Source organism: Urocampus carinirostris, chromosome 2 (assembly GCF_059441175.1).
Source record: "Urocampus carinirostris isolate Australia breed hairy pipefish chromosome 2, RoL_Ucar_1.0, whole genome shotgun sequence".
In the NCBI taxonomy this organism is placed as follows: Eukaryota; Metazoa; Chordata; class Actinopteri; order Syngnathiformes; family Syngnathidae; genus Urocampus; species Urocampus carinirostris.
In genome coordinates, this window is record NC_142350.1 from 45843597 (window position 1) to 45866694 (window position 23098).

Sequence of the window (23098 nt, forward strand, 5' to 3'; positions counted from 1 at the left end):
GCTCTGAGGAGAGTGATGAGCAACAAGAGTATGAGTATGGATGTTAAGAGGGGACCGTATGAGAGTGTGATTGTGCCGACTGTGTTGTATGGTGCAGAGACTTGGAGCCTGAACGCAGATTAAAGAAGGAAATTGAATGTTTTTGAGATGAGTGTGCGAGTGTGTGCGAGTGCGTGCGTACTATGATGTCGTTAAATGCTTTGTTTTGAAGACTTTAAGCGCTCTCTAGCGCTTTTATAACGACATGACACGACAACGGACCTTCGGCTGCTTGTCTTTCTTTCTCTTTCTTTCGCTCCTCTTTTCTTTCTTTCGCCCCTCTTTTATTTCTTTAAATAACTCTGAAATTGTTTAATTGATGTTGAAAATGTCAGGAAAAAAAGTTAAAACATCATATCGTCACGTCATATTGTCAGATATAAAAAAATTGTGAATATGCTTGATGGCTGTGTTTTGCTGCTGTTGGTGTCGGTGGATTTGTTCAGACCGAGGACAATCGACTTTGGCCTGGACGGATCTATTGACACTAACAAAGATGTTATATAATGAAATTGTGAATATGTTTCATTGCTAATAAGATTTTCGAGAAGGTTTGTTCAAACCTCACTTTGTGTTTGCTGTTAAAAACGTAATATTGGAATATAATATTGTGAATGTGCTTAATTGCTGTTGAGATTGTCATGATTGTTTTCTGTTTTTAGTGTCAATAAATTTGTTCAAACCAAAAAAACCTACCTACCTACTTATATTACCTGCCCGTCCGTCCGTCCATCTGTTTCAGAGTAATATAATTTCTCTCATGGAGATACACTATGTCAAAAACGTAACACAATTTCCATGCCAATAACGCTCGTCGATGAAATTGGAGCTTTCCGGTTTTGAAACATTCAAACGAATCAACGTGACGAGAAAATATCCCAAATAATCCAGTTTATTGCTTCCGAAGATATTTATCTTTTCCCCTCCTGTCTTTACAGGAAAACAAAACACACTAAACAGTATTCACAGCTGCCCGTGTGTTACATTGAATTTTACAACAGATGTGGCTCATTGTTTTTTTCCCCCATTCCAATAAATTGTGCTTCTTAAAATATAAATTAAAATTAAGCAAATTAAAATTACGTCGCATTGCACAGTATATTCAAAATGGTGGGAAACAAAAGTGCACAATTAAAAACGTCAGCATAGAAAAAACATCCGCTTACGAATTCTCGAAACTTTGGATTCACGTCATTTATATAATGTCATCCCTCTCGACATTATCGAACGAAATACCGAACGAAACCACCACAAAACGAGCTCTCGGACGCTCGTTTTAAAATGTACAACATATTAAAATATATACACACACGCATATATTAAGACAAACTGCTTTTCTTCCCTCTTTTTACTCCCCTCCGATGTGCAAAAATACAGCCAAATAAAGACATTTAATACACTTCTAAAGAAATTTGGCAGACCACTAAAAATGTGGTTTGAGTCTTCAAATACTTTCGAAAATTCCAAAAAGTAAAATAATACACCACTTTTTAAAATATGAAGCTGACCAAATTTGACTCCCCTCCACAAATGCTTTGAACTGAGTTAGTAAACAAGAAATCCCTAAATAAATATATTTTCACAGTATTGTGGCAAAAAACATAAAACAAAGAAAAAAAAACATTTATCACAAGAAAACAAGTTCATGCGTGGGTTAAGCCAATTTAAATAAATAAGAACAATATAACAGGGAGGCAAAAACAATAAAACACGTTGAATATTGTAAAAATACATGAATAAGACATTTGATTCCCCTACAAATTAAATTTCAATTGATATGGTAAACAACAAAAAATCCATAGATATATTTTCACAGCATTGTGGTTAAAAGAACATTTGCAACTTAATAAATATTAAAAAAGAATAATTACAGGAATTTATTTTAATGCCAGTCATTTATGTAAAATTAATTAAAAAAACACTTGAAACGTGGGATGTAGAAAAACAATTTACCTTAATCAATTCATTTGATAAAACAAATGAAAATACAATGTTAGCAGACTTTTAACAAACGTTGAATGTAATAAATATTAAATATATAAATTAATTACAAAATAAAATGTATACGGACTTGCAATGTGACTATAGTATATATATATATTTAATTAACTCAAGTGTATACTGACGAGAAACGTGACGCATAGAATAAAAAAACTATAAAAATATAGAGACTTGAAACGGTAGCATATGCGTCGTCTAAATGCGTACAATACACAAATAAATAAATAAACAAATAAATTACTGACTTGAATCGAATGATACCCTATGAATACATACATAAATTATTTAAGCGTTTAGACATGGAATGAACAATTAGTATAAATAAATAATAAAATGTAGGCATAAATAAAATGTAGAAAATAGTATTCATAAATGAATTGCAAATAATTGAATCAATGAAAAATAATATGTATACGATCCTGAAACGTGGGATATGGGAAAAATAAATATATTCTACAGAACAGTTTCACATATCTGATACGAAGGATATAGTATAGACTAATAAAAAAATATATAATAATAATAATAAAAGGACACAATGTTCTAGAAAAGTATGCAACTAAAATAGATGAAAATAAATACTGTTATAGGAAAAGTTTTCACAGGACATTTGAACAACACACCCTAAATTAACCACTAGGTGGCAGTATTGGATCGCGTCTTTAATAAAGTTGTTGCCGGCACTAGTAACAAATACGGATGCTGTTCGTGGAGATTGAAAAGGTGACGGGAAGTAAATTTCAAGCTGGAAAAAAGTGTTTTTTATTTTGAAGGGGAGGAAGTGGAGGGTGGGGGGAGAAAACAGAGACAGAAGAAGTATTAGCTGTGAAGCATTTTCAGGGTCTCTGTCTCCTTGTGGCGCTCATGCAAGATATTTGGCGGGGGTGGCGGAGTGAGGGGCATGAGGCCCTTGAGGGGGTGGGCAGAGATGGGCGAGGGCAAGACGGCAATAGGCGGCAGGGGTAATGCCCCCGCCCCGCCCGGCTTCTTCCCCTCATTGGCGGCGGCGAATTCCTGCTCATCCGAGCTGCAGTCACTTAAGTCGGTGATCTCCAAATCCGAATCTGATTCGGCGTCCCGCTTGGCCCCGCCTCTTCTCTCCCCCGGGCTCTGCTGCAGATTGGGGGTCGACGCCCGGCCTTGCTCCCCGCCAAGCAGGGGGTTGCCCAGCTCGGCCCGGGCCAGTGACAGGGGGTAGGGCGACGGGACCGGTCGGCCCCCTGCTGCTACCCCTGCCCCATTGGCGCCACCCCCAGCCTCACCCTGGGGCAGTAATGTGGAGAAAGGGTGCGGGAGCTGGGAGAGACCGCCGGGCAGGGGACCAGGGTAGAACTGGGATGGGTATAGCGAACCAGGGGGTAGTTTTGGGCAGTTGTTGAGGGAGAAGGCCCCCGGCAGGTAGGGGTTGAAGCCCCAGGGGTAGTCGAACGGAGGACTGCGGGGGTACGCGCCCAGCAGGGATGGCGGTTTGCTGTAGCAGGGGCCACCTGTTATACAAAACATGAAAGTCAATTTTGTGTCGAGGAAAAGTCCGTTCATCATTCTAGTTATTAGTCCATGCTCAATTGTTGTCCAGATAGCACAAGTTAGTTACTTTCATGCTTTTGTCCAGTTACAGCTAATTAATGTGTCCGCATTCTCGTTGTATTGGCCGTCTAGTTATGATTCTGTCCATGTCGGGATTTTTTTGTGTGGTCTTATTTTCATATTCTGTTCCGTTAGAGAGAGCTAGTATTCCAGCATATACCGTGCTGTCTTACTTTCATGTTTTGTTCTGTCAGATCTGGATGGTATTTGACCATGATGTGGTTCTGTTCACGCATGAGTATGGCTTCCATCTTCTCTATTTTGTGTTTTGTTCAGTTATAACTCGTTGGCATTCCAACATATAGCATCTCTTCCCACTCATGTTTGGTCAGTTAAAAGTAGTGTTCAAGATAATATTTTATGGACTTTTGTCATGGAACTCTATTTATTTTTCCATGCACTTGTGGGAAAGTTCGGAGATTTCATGTTTTGTTCAGTGTGAGCTAGTTTGTGTTCCAACATATCTTTCCTCTTCTCACTTTAATGCCTTGTTTATTTAGATCAGGTTACAGTTGCAACATAATGTATTAGGGATGTGCCTGTGTTAGAGTAGGCTTTGATGTCTTTGAATTCTGAAATCCCAGTAAACTTCCTTGTCCTGTTTCTTTACACTATCAATACTAATTCATTTCACATATTTTCTAAAATCTTATTTTGTGCCTACATTAGTAGTTATTGTTCTGTCCATGAGCAGGAATGTTTCTCGTGTCGTCCTACTTTCGGGTTGTGTTCAGTTAGAGCGGGTTAGTGTTCCGATATATCATGTGTTGTCTTAACTTCATATTTTTGTACAGTTACAGCCCGTTAGCGTGCCCACATTATATCGTCGCCATGGAACTCTTGTTCTTGTTCTTTTCACATGTGGGAACGTTTCTAGTATTCTTCTCTTTCATGTATTGTTCAGTTAGAGCTAGTTTGTGTTCCAAAATATACTGCGCCTTCGTCTTCTTGTTCATTTAGAGCACACTGGATCATTACTTATTTTGCAATGAAAATATGGGAAAAAATGTAGAAATTTGGATACAAACATCTTATAAACTAAAGCTTTATCGGCGTATCGAGAGCAAAACGAGCAAAACAAAAGCGCCTCCACCTCGCAGCGCCATCGACCTCCTTCCAAGTGTCGAACAACTCCCCCCCCCTTTTTTTTCTGGAGCTGCCAGGCTGCGGCGATATTTACTATGCGCGCCTAATTTGACAGCGCCCGGTGCACAAGCGCGTGCGCGCGTAGTGTAGCTGGCAGACACATGAATATTGAATCAGTCAGCCGGGCCCCGGCTCGCTTGCTTATGAAAACACAGTAATGGGCGCCCACAGGCCACAAACTGGAGCCTGCACCCTCAATTAGGGCCTTCCTGCCTGGGAAGGGATTAGGACGGCGGGGACGCCAGGGAGGCAAAAGGAAATAAGACCTCGGGACAAAATGTGGAGGATGAAGGAGAAGAAGGAGGGATGGAGGAGGAGGCCGGGGGAGGACTAGCATCTGTTTACACGCTCGCTTGATCCTTTTTCTCTTTTTTTTTGTTTGCCGGTGTGACCTCACCTTCCTTCCTTAGGATCAATTTTGTGTTGAATATGAAAAGTTTGACGTAATTAGTGGATGTGGGTTTTTTCAAGGGAAAGTGTGTGTTAATTTTGTCACCCACTAGTGGTGAACGCCACTTAGCTGCATCGCAGCTACGGACTGTTGGAAAAACCTAGCCATTTTTAGCTGCTTTAGGTAAATCTTGCCATCCAGTTTTGCTTTATGCTTAAGCTAATTTTTGCCCGCTCACTTCAAATAAAAAAGTATGGTATGTCTCGGGTAGTTTTGGCAATTTAGCTTAATACGCTTGCTTTTTTTCTTTTGTGATGGAATTTTTCTCACTTTTTAGAAAGGATTGTTCCCTTTTTATTTGAAATATCTCATCTCATCTCATTAGCCGTACCGCTTATCCTCATTAGGGTCGCGGGGGGGCTGGAGCCCATCCCAGCCATCTCCGGGCAGTGGGCAGGGGACACCCTGAACTGGTTGCCAGCCAATTGCAGGGCACACAGGGACAGACAACTCATTCGCTCATTCACACCTAGGGACAATTTGGACCGGCCAATTCACCTGAAATGCATGTTTTTGGAATGTGGGAGGTATTTGAAATATTTGTTTTCTCATTGTTACTTCACTATTGTAAATACATCTTCACTCATTAAAATATTCTAAAAAGTGCAAAATATTCCCTAAAAAGGTGGTAATATTGACAGGTAAAATTGTTCGTATTTTTAAGTACACTTCTATTTTCTAGTTATTTTTTATTTTTATATTTAAAGAATATTTCTTCCTTTTTAAAAAATAATTATTTGTTTATGATAATTATTTCCTCAGTCATTAAAAAATATTCTTAAAATTTCAAAATATTTTCGGTAAGCAATATTTCAAATAATATCAGAAAAAAAGAAAATGGATGACCTATGTTTTTTATTTGTAAACATGTGGACATAATTAAGCAGTGAATTATGAAGCCCTTTGAGACTCTTTGTGATTTAGGGCTATACAAATAAAAATGACTTGACTTGACTTAAACAAAAATGATTTAGCTTTAGTATCTTTATTGTCATGACTTTAGGGGTTGGTAGCTGCGACTAGCACAACACTATCAACTAGCTTTACGCAGCTGACGTAACGGATACTATCACTGGCTGTATTACAATTAGCCACGAGCATTGGCATCTAGCGTTGCTCAATTAAAACATTAGAAAATTTAAAGTTATTGCACTGCAATTAAACCATTTTTATCTTATTTTAAGTTTATTTACTTTGAATGTTCTTATTAGCCCGAACTGAGCTATATTTAACTTTTGCGGTTAGCTGTCAGTTTTAGTATAGTCTAGCATTGCTCTAGGAGTCGCTAGCTGCGACAAGCACATTAGCACCTAGCATTAAAAGCTTCTTTCATTTTCAACATTAAATTAGTCTGACCAGTCGCTTTTTGTCAAATCTTTGCATTTGGACCCAGCATTCGCTTGCCTAGACACACTGTACCTTTAAATCATGTTTTGGATGTCTCCTGTTGCTTTATTTGTGTAACTACATCAGTTTTTCTTACCTGAACCGAGGAAAGGGAAGGCGTCCAGTCGAAGCTTGTCCCCGTCAGTCCCCGGGGCCCCGCTGCCCCGATCAAACAGCGAGGATGCTCGGCCAGAATCCGGCAAGCGGGGAAAAAGGGACTGGATGGCCTGCAACCACAAAGAGAAAAAATACAAATACATTATATATAAAATCCATTGTCAAATGGCCCAAAAAATTTACAAAAATAGGTTGTTGTCATTATGGCTGATTAGTATCACCTGTTCCCGCTAGTTTGGCGCCAGGCCGCTGCCGGCTACCTGATTGGTTCCCGGTCTTTTTTAAGCTCAGTCCTTTCACTCGCCTGAAGTTAGTCCGTCAGCGAACCTCTGTTTCTACAAGGCAACCACTTTGATCTTGACTCCCGTCTGTCCCGCGTTTTGCATCCATTTTCCACCCGTCCGTTCCTGATTTCCCCGTTTGCCTCCAGCTACAACGTGTTTTTTGACCCCGACCACGTTTTGCTCTCCCATCCCGTCTTACGACCCGTTTTTGATCCCGACTACGTTTTGGCTCTCCTGTCCCGGCTATCGACCTGTCTTTCCGTCTTCGACACCGCAATCTCCCACTTCCACATTCGGAACACGTTCTGATTCTGTGAGAGACTTGCTTCCCGCGTCCAGCGAGCACCGGATCGCGGGCGCTACCTTTCCTCTTTATCTCAATAAACTTGTGAGAAACGTTACGCGATTGGGTCAACCCTTTTTTCTGGACGTGACAGTTATTTCAAAATTAAATATATCAAAAAAAAATAAAAATAAAAATAAAATAAATATATATATATATATATATATATATATATATATACTGGTATATATATATATATATATATATATATATATATATATATATTTGCTGTACATATACATTTAAAATTACAATAAATAAAAGAAACATAAATAAATACAAATATAACTTTTAAAGCCCACAAATTCATTATAAAATTACATAAAAAGTAAAAGATGTATAAAAAAATATATTTGTATTTAATATAAATAAAATAATGGATACTTAATCACAAAAAAAGAAAAACAAATATATGTACCGGTAATGTAATCTGAACGAACAAGTAGATACATACAATTAAAAATAAAGCAACAAAAATAAAAATAAATACATACAATTATTACTTTATATGCCAATAATATCAAAAAAACCTGGTGTGGTGTGTAGATAATTATAAAAATAAATAACTCTAAATGACTCACTGTGTTAAAAACCCAGAAAAATCCCCTTAGTTGTAATTCTTTTTAAACTTAAAATTTTATGACTTCCTGGATTGGTCACAACAGCAAAAAAAGATGAAATATTGGTTTTATCCACATTTCGACGTATACAAAAGTACAAAAAATGTCTTTTATAATAAGCACAAAAAAAGGCAAGGGCAAGAAACTAAAAGGACAGAGGAAATGTCGCCTTTGAGGCATCCAGGAAAAAAGCAACAAGACCCATTAGCCTTAGAGGAGCTGAAACAAATAACAAGAGATGAGTCCGAGTTGGGGGGGACACAGACGGGATTTCTGTCCCGTCCCCTCCACCGGATCAATATTCGGTGTCACCCCCAGTTTGAAAAGCGAGACACTCGTCTTCGTGTTAGCTTAACAAAGCGAGCTAACGAGAAGCGTCGTTGATCTCATCTGACGCTCTTTCATTCTCGATCGATGGGGGGATGAAAAAAAGAAACAGAAAAAAGGGTATCATGTCGTCTTTGGGGGGTGGTCTCCGGGGTCCGGGGGGTGGTTGGGGCTTGAGGACGACCTGAAGTCGTCTCCTCACGACCTTAAGACGGGATGACACGCTCGCTGTCGCTTCATAGCTGATCATCGAAAAACCATTCCAAATGTATTCTGGATTATTCTTATTTTTCCTGATTTCCATAATTTCTGGGAAAGCCCAGCAGGTTGTAGCTCACCGCTGTGCCCAAACCGCTCGACAAAAATAGATTTTTGCAGGAATAAAATCAATCCGTAATACATCTTCAAAAAAAATGGCCCGGCATGCAAACAAGCTTTGATCGACCCAGCATGAAGTGTCTAGGCTTACCTCCGGGGTGCATTCGGGTGCGCCCGAGCCGCCGTTGAAGTGGTTCTGGGCCAGGAAGAAGGGCGAGTTGGCCATGTCCAAGATGGGGTAGTTGACTAGCACCACCTTGCTGAAGTTGAACTTGTAGGTGAAGCGCTTGCCTTTGGTTTTGTGCAAAATGCGCTTGTTGTAATAATACCTGCGAGACAGATCGAAGAGGTTAGGGTTTTTTTTCTTGTTTCCTACAGTTATGAGAGCACCGCTTTCCTTATCTATCCATCCAGTATATTCAGGTAATACAAAGTCAGCAGCCTCAACAAGGAAGCCAAGACATCCCTATCCCCAGCCACTTCGTCCAGCTGAACCCGTAATGGTCCAGGCCAACCTATAGACATAATCATTTTAGGTTGTCTTGGGCTCTCCCCTAGGCTTTTTGACAGTTAGTCATTTCCGGAACACCTCTACGGGGAGGAAACCAAACCGGATTTCCAAGCCACCTCAGCTGAAATGAGCTTCTGTTTTCATTCTTAAATTATTTTGTCAATTTCTATCTGTAAAATGTAGCCACAATTCCTAACCATAGGAACATAGTTTTAAAATTGCAGTTGTCGATTACACTTTATCCCTCCTTACTCCCCAAGCCACGTCAACAAACTCATCCCAAGGTGTTTGCATGCCATCCTCGGGACATAATGTCTGCAGACTGTCATGGGTTGTCGCTTAGGCCTTTTGCCAGTGGGACATATCGAGAACACCTCTCCAGGAAGGCGTACAAACCAGAATCCCAAGCCACTTCAAATTACGCCTCGCACACTTTTAATGTGAATTAATCATTTTCTTATGTTAATTTTTTTGTTAATATATCCCTGGAGAAAAAGCCAAAAATCCTGAACTCTTCTAAGTTATATTTTTGCAGATACTAATTACACTTTCATCCATCCATTAACTGAGCCACTTCAACCAGCTAATCCGAAGACATTCTCAGGCCTGCTTAGAGACATAATGTCTCTAACTTATACTGGGTTGTCTCCGGGGACTCTTGCCTGTGGGTCATTCCCAGAACACCTCATTCAAACCAGATTCCCAAACCACCTCAGCTGGCAAATCTCATAGTAAACACTCTTTATTTTTGTTGTTGTTGAAAAAGTAATCGTTACTTGACAGTTTTTTTAAGTAACTAAGTTACATTTATTTAAAGGTTACGTACCACATTACTTAGTCACGGAAACTAAGTTACTCGGTCAGCATTAAAAAGTTACTCAATTCAATTTAGAGTTACTTTAATTACAAAAAATGTTAATTAAAAAAAAACAACATGAAAAAAGGGTTTTAAAAACGACTTCAGAAAATTAAGTTGGTTTTGGTTTCAACTTAATTTAGGAAAACCTCTATTACTTGTCATAAAATTGAAAAGAAACGTTTTTTTTTAGATTTTGTTTTTAATTGATAAAGTTAACAACGAGTAATCGAGTCACAAATTGTAGATGGCCTGAAAAGCAAGCTAGCTTAACGCGTGAGAGCGGCTAATTATGCACGACATCGCCCGAGTCGGACCGGCACATCGGTACCGTGTACTGTGATTGGTGCGGCGGCCCTTTGATTGAGCAATTAGCGCAGGCTAATGAAGAGGGCTAATTGTGGCCCCAGCCAATTCATAACAATTAGACTCTTGCGACAACCCCCATTAAGAAGAGACCAAGGAGGGGGGCGTGTTTCTCAATTTATTCATGAGAATGTCATGAAAATAAACAAATGGAAAACTTCAAGAACTTCACGCCAAAACCGTATGGTATATAGTTATTAATCGACCATTAATTGATACATTAAGAAAAAACAATCGATAAATAATTTGTGTACATTTTGGAGTACAAATTACTGTAGTCCTCATTTCAAGTTCTCAGGCGTAACAAAAATAGTTTTTCAAATAGAGCCCCGAGAAGCAAGTGGTTCAGCACCACCAGTGATCGATTTTTGCATGCCAATGTTTTTTTTATATTTTACAGTTTCAGGAATTGAAATAAAGAATCTTTTTTTATCTGATTACTTTCTTTATTTTTTTTTTAAACATTTTTAAGTCAAGGCAATTATTTAAAGTTCAATTCATTCAGCTTCCCTTTTAAAATATTCTTTTTTTTTACAGCCAAGTGGTACATTGTATAAAAAAACTGGAAATTGAGCCCAAAGAAGCAAATGGTTTAGCACCACCTGCGGTGTATTTGTGCACGACGCTGATTTCTACATTCGGCAGTTTTAGGAATTTTAAAAGATGTATATTTTCTCCTACTTCTTTTTTGGAACACGTATGTTATGTTGAGGTTTTTTATTTTAATTTGTTTTACTTTACTTTTCTTACGTGCTTATAAATAAATAAAATTAATCGAAATTATATCATATCAAATGTATTATTAAATGTATTGTTTGTTGCAGCCTAATTGTATGTTCTAAAAAAAAAGAGCGACACAAGTTTTTGAGCACCACCTGTGGTCTATTTGTGCACACTAGTTGAGCCTACACTAATACAATTTCTTCCTTTGTATTTTTTGGGGACATACTTTTTTGTCAATAAATACAATTTATAAAATCATTGTATTGTTATATATTCTAAAAAGAGGCAAGTGGTTTAGCAGCATCTGTGCTGTATTTGTGCACACCACTGGATTCTACAATCATGCATACAATTAAATCGTTACAGCTCGTTCAAATTCTATTATTTTGAATCGCTTTTTAAAATATTTTTTGTTGCAGCCAAATTGTGTATTGTAAAAAACAAAAGCGAGGAGAGAGAGAGAGAAAGAGAGAGAGAGAAAGAAAGAGAGAGAGAGAGAGAGAGAGAGAAGCAAGTGGTTCAGCACCACCAGACGTCTATTTGTGCTCGACACTGATCTCTCCATTCGGCAGTGTCGAAAATGTATACTTCTCCTTACTCCTTTTTGGAAATTGTATGTTGCAATTGAGTGCTATACAAATAAACATGACTTGACTTGATTATCTTTTTAATGCACGTTTTTTTCTTTCTTTTTTTAAAAAGATGTTTTTGTATGAATAAAATACAACTACAAATCCAAACACTGTATTTTTAGTACCGTTTAAAATTATATTTTGTTGCAGCCAATTGTACATGACAACAGAAAAAAAACTCCACGCAGAGGCAAGTGGTGAAGCACCACCAGCGGTCTATTTGTGCTCGACACTGATTCTTTTTGGCAGTGATTAAAATGTAGTTTTTTGAGACATGTATGTGTTGATTTTTTCATGTATTTTTTCCTTTTATTTTTTTATATGTTTTCATCTGTATATGAAAACAATCAATTCAAATTCCTGTTTACAATAGCATTTAGTTGTATATCACAATGTGGAGGAAAGTAGTTCAGCACCACCATCCGTCTGTGCACAGCAGTTTTGGTCTCCGTACCTGAGCGCCCTGCTCAGCTTGTCGTAGTTCATGTGCGGTTTACACTTTCGTATCCCCCAAAGTCGAGCCACTTCGTCCGGGTCTTTGATGACGAACTCGCCGTAGTCGCCCTGCCAGGCGATGACACCCTGGTACTCTTCCTTCTGCAGAAGCTCCAAAATGAAGTGCCACAACTGGATCTGCCGAGACCCCGGACTAGATTCCGGCTTGTAGGCCCAGTCCGGGAAAGCGAACCCTAAGCACCAGAGGAGGCATGGTTAATTCTGAGGTTAATATAACCTTTTTTTAGAAACTAAGAAAATCATTTAGGTGGGGGTGGGGATAAAACGATTTGACCTAATTTTTTGGCTTGGTGGTTTGCAAAAACACAATTTTGAAACTGTAATAATAATGATAATGTCAAAATCCTGCACCTAGGTTTCCTCTCTCTCTCTCTCTCTCTCTCTCTCTCTCTCTCTCTCTCTACCTCTACCTCTCTGTTACCTTTTTTAGTCAATCATTAGAGGGTTTGATTTTTCTAGACACAGCTGCGTTTGCTTGTCTTCATATTTCTCCTATCAATTCCCTCCTTTATCACTATATAAACACTCTGTCTCCTTGGCTCTGTGCTAGTTTGTTGCCTTCATTTTCATGTCCCAAACACTCTTGTCACAGCATTTTTTGTTAATCCAGTGTACCGAACCCTTGCCAAGATGCAGACGAGGGGTAGGTGATCAAGTAAACTCAATCACCTACCCCTCGTCTGCATCTTGGACCACGATTGTCGCCTCACTAACTGACTGTACGTGTACTGTACCCTGTCTGAATAAAGACCTCTGTTACTACATCTGTGTTTCTGTGGGTCCTTGACAAATAATCATAACTATAACATAAGGGAAATGATCCAATATCTTGTTACTTTAAAAATGCTACATTTTCCGGGTGCTAATTACTTTTATTTATCACCCCATTTAAAAAAAAATACAAATACAATTCATTAACGCGACAGTGTGTAGTCATTTATCACCAGGGTCGATAAAGGCTTAGAATGGAGCTGCATCTTTTGCATTCGAGTTAATAGCTAGAGTTGATTGGAGTTTGTTTAAATGGCTAACTTTAGTGGCTAGTGAGAGAAGCTTGTAAGAAGGCAAATAAAAAAATTGCTTGAGCAGGTAGAAAGTGAGTATCACTGAAGGACAAAGCAGAAGCAGGTAACATTAATACTAGCAGCTAAAATTGAGCCATAGCCTGCAGCCAAGTGGCCAACATAAGTGGCCAGAGAATGAAACAGAGGGAAAAAAGCATTAGATGCCTGAATCACATAACTCAGCAACATTTTTTGCATGAGCAGCTTTTGTAAGTGTGTAACACTGAGGGATGATGAAGGAGCAGCTAGCAATAACAATAGGAGCTAGCAGCAATCTATCGCCTGCAGTCAAGTAGCTAACTTGAGTGGCTGGAGAAGAAAACAGTGGGAAATGAACTCTAGTTCCCTGAAACACAGAACCAGCTGTGGAAGTGGGTGAAACTGAGAGATGACGCAGGACCATCTAACAATAACCTGCAGCCAATTGGCTGACTTGAGTGGTTAGAGAAGGAAAAAGCGGGGAAAAAAAAACAACCTGGTGCCTAAATCACAGAACTTGATTATGTTCGCTTGCATGAGCAGCTGTGGAAGGTAAGTAACACTGAAGGACGACAAAAGAGCAACTAATAATAACATTAGCGGTTAACGGGGGAAACAGTGGGAAAAAGCACCAGATGCCTGAATCACAAGACCCTGAAAACATTTCCTTGCATGAGCAGCTGCGGAAAACACTGAAAGACGAAGCAAGAGTCGCTAGCAATAACAACAGCCACTCGTAGTGAGCCGTAGTTTGCAGTCAAGTAAGTTGCTGGAGAAGGAAACAGAGTGAAAAAAGTGCCATATGCCTGAATTTTTAGTTTCCTGTTATAAATGGCCACTAGATGGCAACCAGTACAATAAAATAAATGTGATTATCGCCCATCGCTAGTTACGGGAAACATGTATTTTTGAAGTAAGATATACAACCGATGGACGATGTTTATTTAAACGGGAAAGTTTTTGAAAATACCCACCTGGCGTCCAAAGTGCCGGCACTGGAGGGAGCAGTAGATCGCTGACGCAGTTGCAGTCCATAACTTTGCAACACCTGAAAAAAAAAGAAAGAAAATATTGGTCAGACCTTAAGGTCGATTCCGGCCCGCCGGGGGGACTCGAACGCGGTATCGACGGCTAGCGTGGCAAGGTTAGCCTTTGAGGCCGAGCGTGATGCAATCGACGGCCGAATCCTTAAGCAGCGCATTCAATTTTCATTTGATTTAATCTGGCGGCGTTTGAACGCAAAATATTTTTTGTTGATTCCGCACGTAGCATACGTACTTTATTCGAAACTTTCAAAGTTTTTGTTGAACCTGCACAAATAACGTAAACGTAACTTTTCTTCGCTACTTTTTGCTTGGGGTCTTTTCACACAATTAGGTTTTTTTGTGGGCTCATTTTGAACAAGAAGGCAGTTTTAAAAGAAAATAAACCTTTTTGTGTAAGCAAATATACCTGTTTTTTTTACAGCTAGTGTTTGATTAGCCAAGAGACCAAGAAAGAAAGTAAAAGATAAAAGAAGAAAAGAACTGTAGGAATTATCTGTTGGGTAGATGTATCTACTGGAAGGAGGTAAAGGAAGAAAGGGAGGAAGGAACGAAGGAACAAACAAAGGAACGAAGAAATGGACGAACGAATGAAGGAACAAACGAAGGATCGAATGAAGAAACGAATGAAGGAATGAATGAAAGAACAGAAGAAGGAACAGAAGAAGGAAAAAGGAATAAAGGAACAAAGTTAGGAAGGGAAAAATAGTAGAAGGAAGAAAACCAAAGGAAAAAAGGAATGATGGAACTACTGGATAGATCAAGTAGAAGGCAGGGAGGAAGGAAGGAAGGAAGGAAGGAAGGAAGGAAGGAAGGAAGGAAGGAAGGAAAGAAGTAAGGAAGCAAGGAGGGAAGCAAGGAAGGAATGAACAAACCAAGGAGGGAACGAAAAAATGAACGAACGAACGAACGAAGGAACGAACAAAGGAAGGAAGGAACGAAGAAATGAACAAACGAACGAATGAAGGAACGAATGAAGAAACGAATGAAGGAATAAACGAAGGAACAGTAGAAGGAACAAAGGAATAAAGGAACAAAGTTAGGTAGGGAAAAATAGTAACAAAAGAAGAAGGAAGAAAACCAAAGGAAAAAAGGAATGACGGAACTACTGGATAGATCAAGTGGAAGGCAGGGAGAAAGGAAGGAAGGAAGCAAGGAAGGAAGAAACAAACCAAGGAACGAATGAAGGAACAAACAAAGGAACGAACGAAGGAACGAATGAAGGAACGAAAGAAGGAACAAAGGAAGGAACAAAGGAACAAAGGAAGAAATGAAAGAATAACGAAACAAAGGAAGGAAAGGCGGGCAGCACGGCGGCGCAGTGGTTAGTGCGTGTGCGGCACAGTTCTAAGGTCTTGGGAACCTCCTGTGTGGGTTCAAATCCAGCTACCGGACTTACTGTGCGGAGTTTGTATGTTCTCCCCGTGCTTGCATGGGTTTCCTCCGGGCACTCTGGTTTCCTCCCACATTCCAAAGACATGCATTTCAGGTGGATTAGATGGTCCAAAATTGTCCCTAGGTGTGAATGAGCGAGCGAGTTGTCTGTCCCTGTGTGCCCTGCGATTGGCTGGCAACCAGTTCAGGGTGTCCCCTGCCCGCTGCCCGGTGCAGCTAATGAGATTAGATGAGATGAGGAAGGAAGGGAAAAACAGTAAATAAAGAAGGAAAGAAGAAAACCAAAGAAAAAAAGGAATGATGGAACTACTGGGTAGACAGATCAAGTGGAAGACAGGAAGGAAGGAAGAAGGGAAGGAAGGAAGGATACAAAGGAAGGATAAAAAGGATGAAAAGAAAAAAAGGAAGAAAATGAAAAAGGAAGGATACAAAGGAAGAAAAGGAAAAAGTAAACAAAGGAAGGAACATGTTTTTGCACTAAGAACATTCCAGCGAGAGCAGTCTCAAAAGTAACTGTTGAAATCCAATTAGTCACTTTTCTTCTTTTTCTCTTTTTCTTCTCCAAGACGCCAGCAGGTAAAAAGCAGGCGGGGGGTGTCAACCACATGCAAATTGGGCAAATGCTAATCTTGACGCTAATGATCTTGCCAGCAGGAAAACCTTTCACTTTTCCCGTCTAAAAGACGACTGGAGGAACATTTTCTCATTTTTCTTCTTTTTTTTCTCTTCTTTATCTTCTTCTTCTTGACCATCTTCAACGCTGCCCTCTGCATGGCTGCCTTTTCCACGTCTTCTTCTGCCTGAATTTAATTATGCTCTGTGAATTTGGGATTTTTTTTCTCCCCGGTAGCATTGAAATAGAACCTGAATTATTAAGGTGTGTTTGTATAAATTATTATTGCTTACTCCGGGCGTCTCTCTCTCTCTCTCTTCTTTCTCTCTTTCATTCTCCTTTCTCTCTCTCTGTCTATTTCTGTCTCTCTCTGTCTCCCTCTGTCTTTCTTTCTCCATACTATCTATCCTTTCTCCTTTCTGCCTCTCTCTGTCTTTCTCTATCTTTCGCTGGCTCTCTTTGTCTCTGTAGCTCTCCTCACTCTGGCGTGCTCTCTCTTTTTCTCTTTTCTCTCTCTCCTTTCTCCTTTCTATCTTTTTCTGTCTTTTCCTATCTTTCTCTGGCTCTCTCTGTCTCTTTCTCTCTCCTCACTCTGGTGCTCTCTCTCTCTCTCCCTCTCTCTCTTTTCTCTCTTTCCTTTCTATCTTTTTCTGTCCTTCCCTATCTTTCTCTGGCTCTCTCTGTCTCTGTCCCTCTCTCTCTCTCTTTCATTTGTCATTTCTCTCTCTGTCTCTCTCTCTCTCTTTTCTCCCGCTCTCTATCTTTCTCTGGCTCTCTCTGTCTCGGTATCTCTCTCTGTCTTTAGATTTCAATTTCTGATCTCCAGTTTTTAGTTCTACACCCCACATTCTCGTTTGTTACTTTTCAGGGCAATTTACAGACTTAAAGCTCTTTCAAAGGCTTGAAGCATACAGTAGACCCCAAAAATATGGCGCCCCTGCCTCGTGACATTTTCAATAAACGATGTGGTAAAAGATGGGTTTTCTTTTGGCTCCTCGTGACAGCATTGTCTCACTACACCACATTCACAACATAATATCTGGATATATATGCACAGCACACCCCCAGGATACAGTATCCCCTCCTTACAATGTATTCAATATTAAGGTGTGGAATAAGAAAAATTTTATCCCTCTTTATGACTTTTTTCCACACTATATTACATCACCAACTAATTTATTCACATGCCCAAAATCTTTTTCAATTTAGTTATGTCTCTAAGATGCCTGTCTGCTATTGGTTGATGAAGTATAAGATACTGGTCAGCTATTCTTTTGCATGTTCGCATAGTGAAAATGCCAAAATGCTATTGGCTGAACTCCCTCCCACAATGCCTTTCACTTCATTCAGTTCAGAAGCTTGTGTGAGTGATACAATACCGGATCCCGGTGGTGAGAGGACGCTGGCGTGTATGTCGCCGCTTCTCACTCCCAAAAACTTTTTCGAAGTCTACTTTTTCACTGGCCTCTCTCCCTCGTCATGGCGTGCCAAAACATCGCCGCTTTTGGACTATTCCCGATTCCTGAACGTCAGGAGTCGTTCTGCCACCATCCAGTGACAGGATTGCTCCAGTATTCCATCGCGGATCTTCTCCGGATCCGGTGGATTGCACTGGGGCCCCCGCCACCGGAGCTGCTCCACCATCCTGACATCGCTCGCCTGCCTCGACGCCGCTACATTCACCGCGGATCGCGCAGGCACGTCGAGTATAGAAACCCCGGCTCAATCACCTCAACCTGGTCCACTTCTCGACGCCCTCCCTTAAACTGCAGCCGTAGGGCTAACAGCCATGCATTAGCCCGCCTAGCTAGGTCGGCTAACAGCACTGCCGCCGTCAAACATGACACATCCGCCGTAAACTTTGGATTGCTGAACGTCCGCTCACTCACGAACAAGGGCCACCTAATCCAAGACGTCCTTGCCGAACGAAAACTCGACTTCCTCGTTTTAACAGAAACTTGGCAACAAACAAATGACTTCGCTGCTCTAAATGACTCCACCCCCCCCAGCTTTGTTTACATCTGCCGTCCCCGTGGCAACGGCCGTGGAGGAGGTCTCGCGGTAATTCACCGTGAGAAGTGGAAAGTCTTGCCTGTACCTGTCACTGCATTGACTTCCTTTGAGTGTCTGGTGATTAAGCTCCCAGGACCCACGCCAACCATCATTGCTTCAATTTATCGCCCCCCAAAGCCACATAGTGATTTTATCAATGAATTCTCCAGCTTAATTTCACATTTATCCACTCTCTCGCCTAATTTAATTTTATTGGGAGATTTCAATATTCACATGGACAATCCCAACCTGCCACTCACCAGAGACTTCACATCCTGCCTGGAGAGTCTCGGGATACACAGCCTTATTGATTTCCCCACCCACATTAAAGGCCACACATTGGACCTGGTCTGCTGCTCCGGCCTCTCTACTTCCAAGCCCACTTCCAACGTCTTTCCTGAATCTGATCATGTCCTCCTCACTTTTAACACCGTACTCTGTCTCTCTACTGTCAAAACCTCCCGTCTCATTTCTTTTCGTAATACCAAAAATATCAACATTGACACCCTCTGCTCCATTATTGACCGTTCCCCACCCCCAGAAGCTCTTTCAAGCCCGGATGAGCTCACCTCTCACTACAATACCTGCCTCACAAATATTCTAAATTCTATTGCCCCCCTGAAAACCAGGACTGCCTCATTCTCCACATCTGCCCCCTGGTTTACACCCGCTCTTCGGTCATTGAAATCAAAGAACCGCCAACTTGAGCGACTTTATAAGAAAACCGGCCTCACCATCCATAAGGACATGTACACTACCCATACTGCTAAATACAAGGACCAAATTACACAAACCAAATCCAGCTACTATTCCGGCCTCATCCTTTCCAACGAAGGAAATTCAAGAACTCTCTTCTCTGTCATGAACAAAATCCTCCAGCCACCAAATTCTCTCCCCCTCCACCTGTACTCCACAGCAACCTGCAACTCCATAATGGAGTACTTCAATCACAAAATCCTTAAGATTCACCACCAACTCCATCAAAACCTGTCTGCTCCCTCCCCATCTGAATTTCCTTCTGCTTGTCACTTCTTCTCCAGTTTTGCTCCACCCACGACTGCTGAATTATCCAACCTCATACTCAAATCCAAGCCCACCACTTGCCAGCTTGATCCCCTCCCTTCATCCCTTGTTAAATCCTGCCTCCCTTCTCTGCTTCCTCTCATATCTGCCATTATCCACTCCTCACTCTCTTCTGGTATCGTCCCATCACTTTTCAAAACCGCTGCTGTTACCCCTACGCTGAAAAAACATGGTGCCGACCCCAACAACTTTGACAACCTTCGCCCCATCTCCAACCTTCCATTTATTTCAAAAATCCTTGAAAAAACTGTTGCTGCTCAACTCCACTCGCACCTGTCCCTCCACTCTCTCTATGAGCCCTTTCAGTCTGGTTTCCGCCCCCGCCACAGCACAGAGACTGCCCTAATCCGTATTGTAAATGATCTCCTCATAGCATCTGACTCCGGTTTGGTCTCCATCCTCATCCTCCTAGACTTGAGCGCCGCCTTCGACACAATCTCTCACCCTATCCTCCTCAATAGACTCTCCTCCATTGGTCTCACTCATACGCCCCTCAGCTGGTTCCATTCCTATCTCACTGGCCGCACTCAGTTTGTCCAGCTGAAATCTTTCACCTCAAAGCCCTCCCTAGTCACCACAGGTGTACCCCAGGGATCTGTCTTAGGTCCTCTTCTCTTCATCATCTACCTCTTGCCTCTTGGTCATATCCTCCGCAAATTTAATATCCAATTTCACTGCTTTGCTGATGACACCCAACTCTACCTCTCCTGCAAACCAAACTCCATACTCCCACCTCCCTCCCTCACCTCTTGCCTTTCCGAACTCAAAACATGGTTCACAACAAACTTTCTTAAATTAAATGCCAATAAAACTGAATTCCTCCTTCTTGGCACCAAATCCACTTTATCCAAAGTAAACAACTTCTCTCTCAACATCGACAGCTCCTTAGTGTCCCCCTCCCCCCAGGTCAAGAGTCTGGGTGTCATCCTGGATAGCATGCTTACCTTCCATTCACATATCAACACCATCACCCGCACTGCTTACTTCCACCTCCGCAATATTACCAGACTCCGCCCTTCCCTCACCCCCCGCACCACTGCTATTCTCGTCCACAGTCTTGTCACATCCCGCCTTGACTACTGCAATGCTCTCCTCTTCGGCCTTCCTCAAAAGTCCCTCCATAAAATTCAGCTGGTTCAAAACGCCTCTGCTCGCATCATCACAAAAACATCTTCCCAGCAGCACATCACCCCCGTTCTCCAACAGCTACACTGGCTTCCTGTTCAGCATCGCATCAGCTACAAACTCATCCTATATACATATATGGCCATCCACAACCTGGCTCCTCCTTACCTGTCCGACCTTCTCCAGGTGCACGTCCCCACTCGCTCCCTCAGATCCTCGTCCTCCCTCCGACTGTCAGTGCCCCCTGCCCACCTGAGCACCATGGGAGCCAGAGCCTTCAGTTGCGCTGCTCCCAAGCTTTGGAATAATCTACCTCCGGACCTCCAATACTGCACATCTCTCTCCACTTTTAAGTCCCGTCTAAAAACACACCTGTTCAGGACTGCCTACAACACATAGCTTCTCCATTTCCTTTGTTTTTATGATTTTATGTCCTGTTTTTATTTATTATTTCGTTTACAACTTTTTAAATTGTATTTTTTTCATTGTTTGTACAGTGTCCTTGGGTGGCCTGAAAGGCGCTTTTAAATAAAATGCATTATTATTATTATTATTATTATTTAAGTACTGTATATATTCCCCATGGACTTGGAGTAATGCTAAAGGGAGAAGAAAACAAATGATAATCTCGGCGTCCACCTACTATTTAGTTTTAAAGGAAGCAATCTAGTGTGGGGGTTGTTTTGTTTAACAACACCATATTTTTCAGATTTTTTTAAAGTAAAAGTTACATTTTTTCTGTTATTTTTTGGGGGTAGGGGGGGGGTAGATTTCACGACCCTCTTTTTCATAAAACAATAAGATTTTTGTGGGTTTATATCAAACCATTTAAAAAACAAACAACACAATTTTAGGAAGATTAAACACATGCGCAAAAACCCAGTGTGTTCAACGTAACCGAATCATGAATCAGTCCACTTTTCACCCAAATTGGGATATTTTCACCTAACCCAATTGTAAAAAAATCTAAGGGCGCCGACCACAACCAACAACAGTGTGCTGAAATTCCTTCCTACCTATCGAGACGCCCTACCAATGTCCAATACAAGCGTGCACGTTTTTGTCCTACCTATCATATGGAATGTGTCTTTGAAAGTGGAGTACTCAAAATTTTTGCTTTAATTTTGTCGTATTTGACTCTTTCACTGCTTCAAAATATATTTTGCCAGATACGACTGTTAGATCAGCCGACGGTAGGACACCTCGATGGAGGGATAGATAGATAGATAGATAGATAGATAGATAGATAGATAGATAGATAGATAGATAGATAGATAGATAGATAGATAGATAGATAGATAGATAGATAGATAGATAGATAGATAGATAGATAGATAGATAAATAGACAGACAGATACTTTATTCATCCCCGTAGGGAAATTCACTCCGGTTTCCTTCCACATTCCAAAAACATGCATGTCAGGTGAATTGGCTAGTCCAAATTCTCCCTAGATGTGAATGAGCGAGTGAGTTGTCTGTCTGTATGTGCCCTGTGACTGGCTGGGGAACAATTCAGGGTGTCCCCTGCCCACTGCCCGAAGATGGCTGGGATGGACTCCAGCACCCCTGCGACCCTACTGACGATGAGCGGTGCAGAAAATGGATGGATGGACGGAGGTAATATGGAGCATTGTCCCATTGGTAATCAGCAATTACAGCTACAGTGGATGCTTTGCAAGTTGCGCCTGGGTTTGGCAGCATCATGTGGACATATTTGAGAATGCAAGAATGCAGCTCATTTTAGTCTTGTGCCACTTTCAGTAATATCTAGCCACATAAAATGTTGTAGCGGGCCGTATTTGGTGCACGGGCTGCGAGTTTGACACATGTTGTAAATACACTGACCCCCTTATTTAATCAAGTAGATAAAAACAAGCCAACTTTGGGATGTTTTTTTCTACAACGCAATGCACTTTTTGGGTCGTTTTGCAGAAATTGAGGTCAGTTGACCCCTCCGCCCCAAACAATGGACATGGATATTTATCCTTTCTTCCTGGTACCGCCCACCTTTCCGCAAAACCCTTCCTCCGCTTCTCACCCCTCGCTCTTTCCGGCGTTTTGCATCGGCGCGGTAATTTTTCGTTTGATACGCGAGCTAATGCATTTTTTACAAATCAAAGAGGAAGTGGGCGACCCCCCTCCTTTATCCACCCCCCCCCTCTCCCCCCACCCTCCTCCTCCGCCCACCCCCAACCCTTCAGCTTCTTGCCCAGGGCCAGAGAGGAGATAAAGGAGCCTCCATCATTTCCTTGTTAGTTTTGATTTGGGCAGCGAAGGGCTTTCAAGTTCCCCCCCATCACCCCCAGAAACATTATAACTAGCAGCCCAGGGAATAGCAGCGCTCGTGCACGCTAGCTAGCGCCTACACACACGTTACAGACACACCAAAAAAAAAAAAAAGCCATTCGGAAGTATACGCTACCGACACCAAGGTATTCAGGTAGCAAATAAAGACGTAAGACCCCATCGATAGTGACTGGATCGATACGGTCGGAGTGCGCTTTTGTTTCGCTAAAAAAGA

The 23098-nt window shown here is 41.3% G+C and overlaps 1 protein-coding gene across 3 annotated transcripts in view; it reads right to left on the bottom strand.

Moving 5' to 3' along the window:
• Window positions 1-964: 964 nt before the first annotated feature.
• The window catches only part of erfl1 (Ets2 repressor factor like 1), a 91981-nt gene continuing 69847 nt past the window's right edge, over window positions 965-23098 (bottom strand). For all 3 annotated transcript variants that reach the window (XM_088327992.1, XM_088327991.1, XM_088327990.1), the window contains 5 exons: window positions 14241-14314; window positions 12162-12396; window positions 8771-8948; window positions 6708-6837; window positions 965-3527 (listed from right to left, as the gene is read on the bottom strand). In XM_088327992.1, coding sequence (XP_088184118.1) covers window positions 2860-3527; window positions 6708-6837; window positions 8771-8948; window positions 12162-12396; window positions 14241-14301 — 1272 coding nt within the window. In that variant the 5' untranslated portion in view covers window positions 14302-14314 and the 3' untranslated portion in view covers window positions 965-2859. The remainder of the gene's footprint in view (window positions 3528-6707; window positions 6838-8770; window positions 8949-12161; window positions 12397-14240; window positions 14315-23098) is intronic.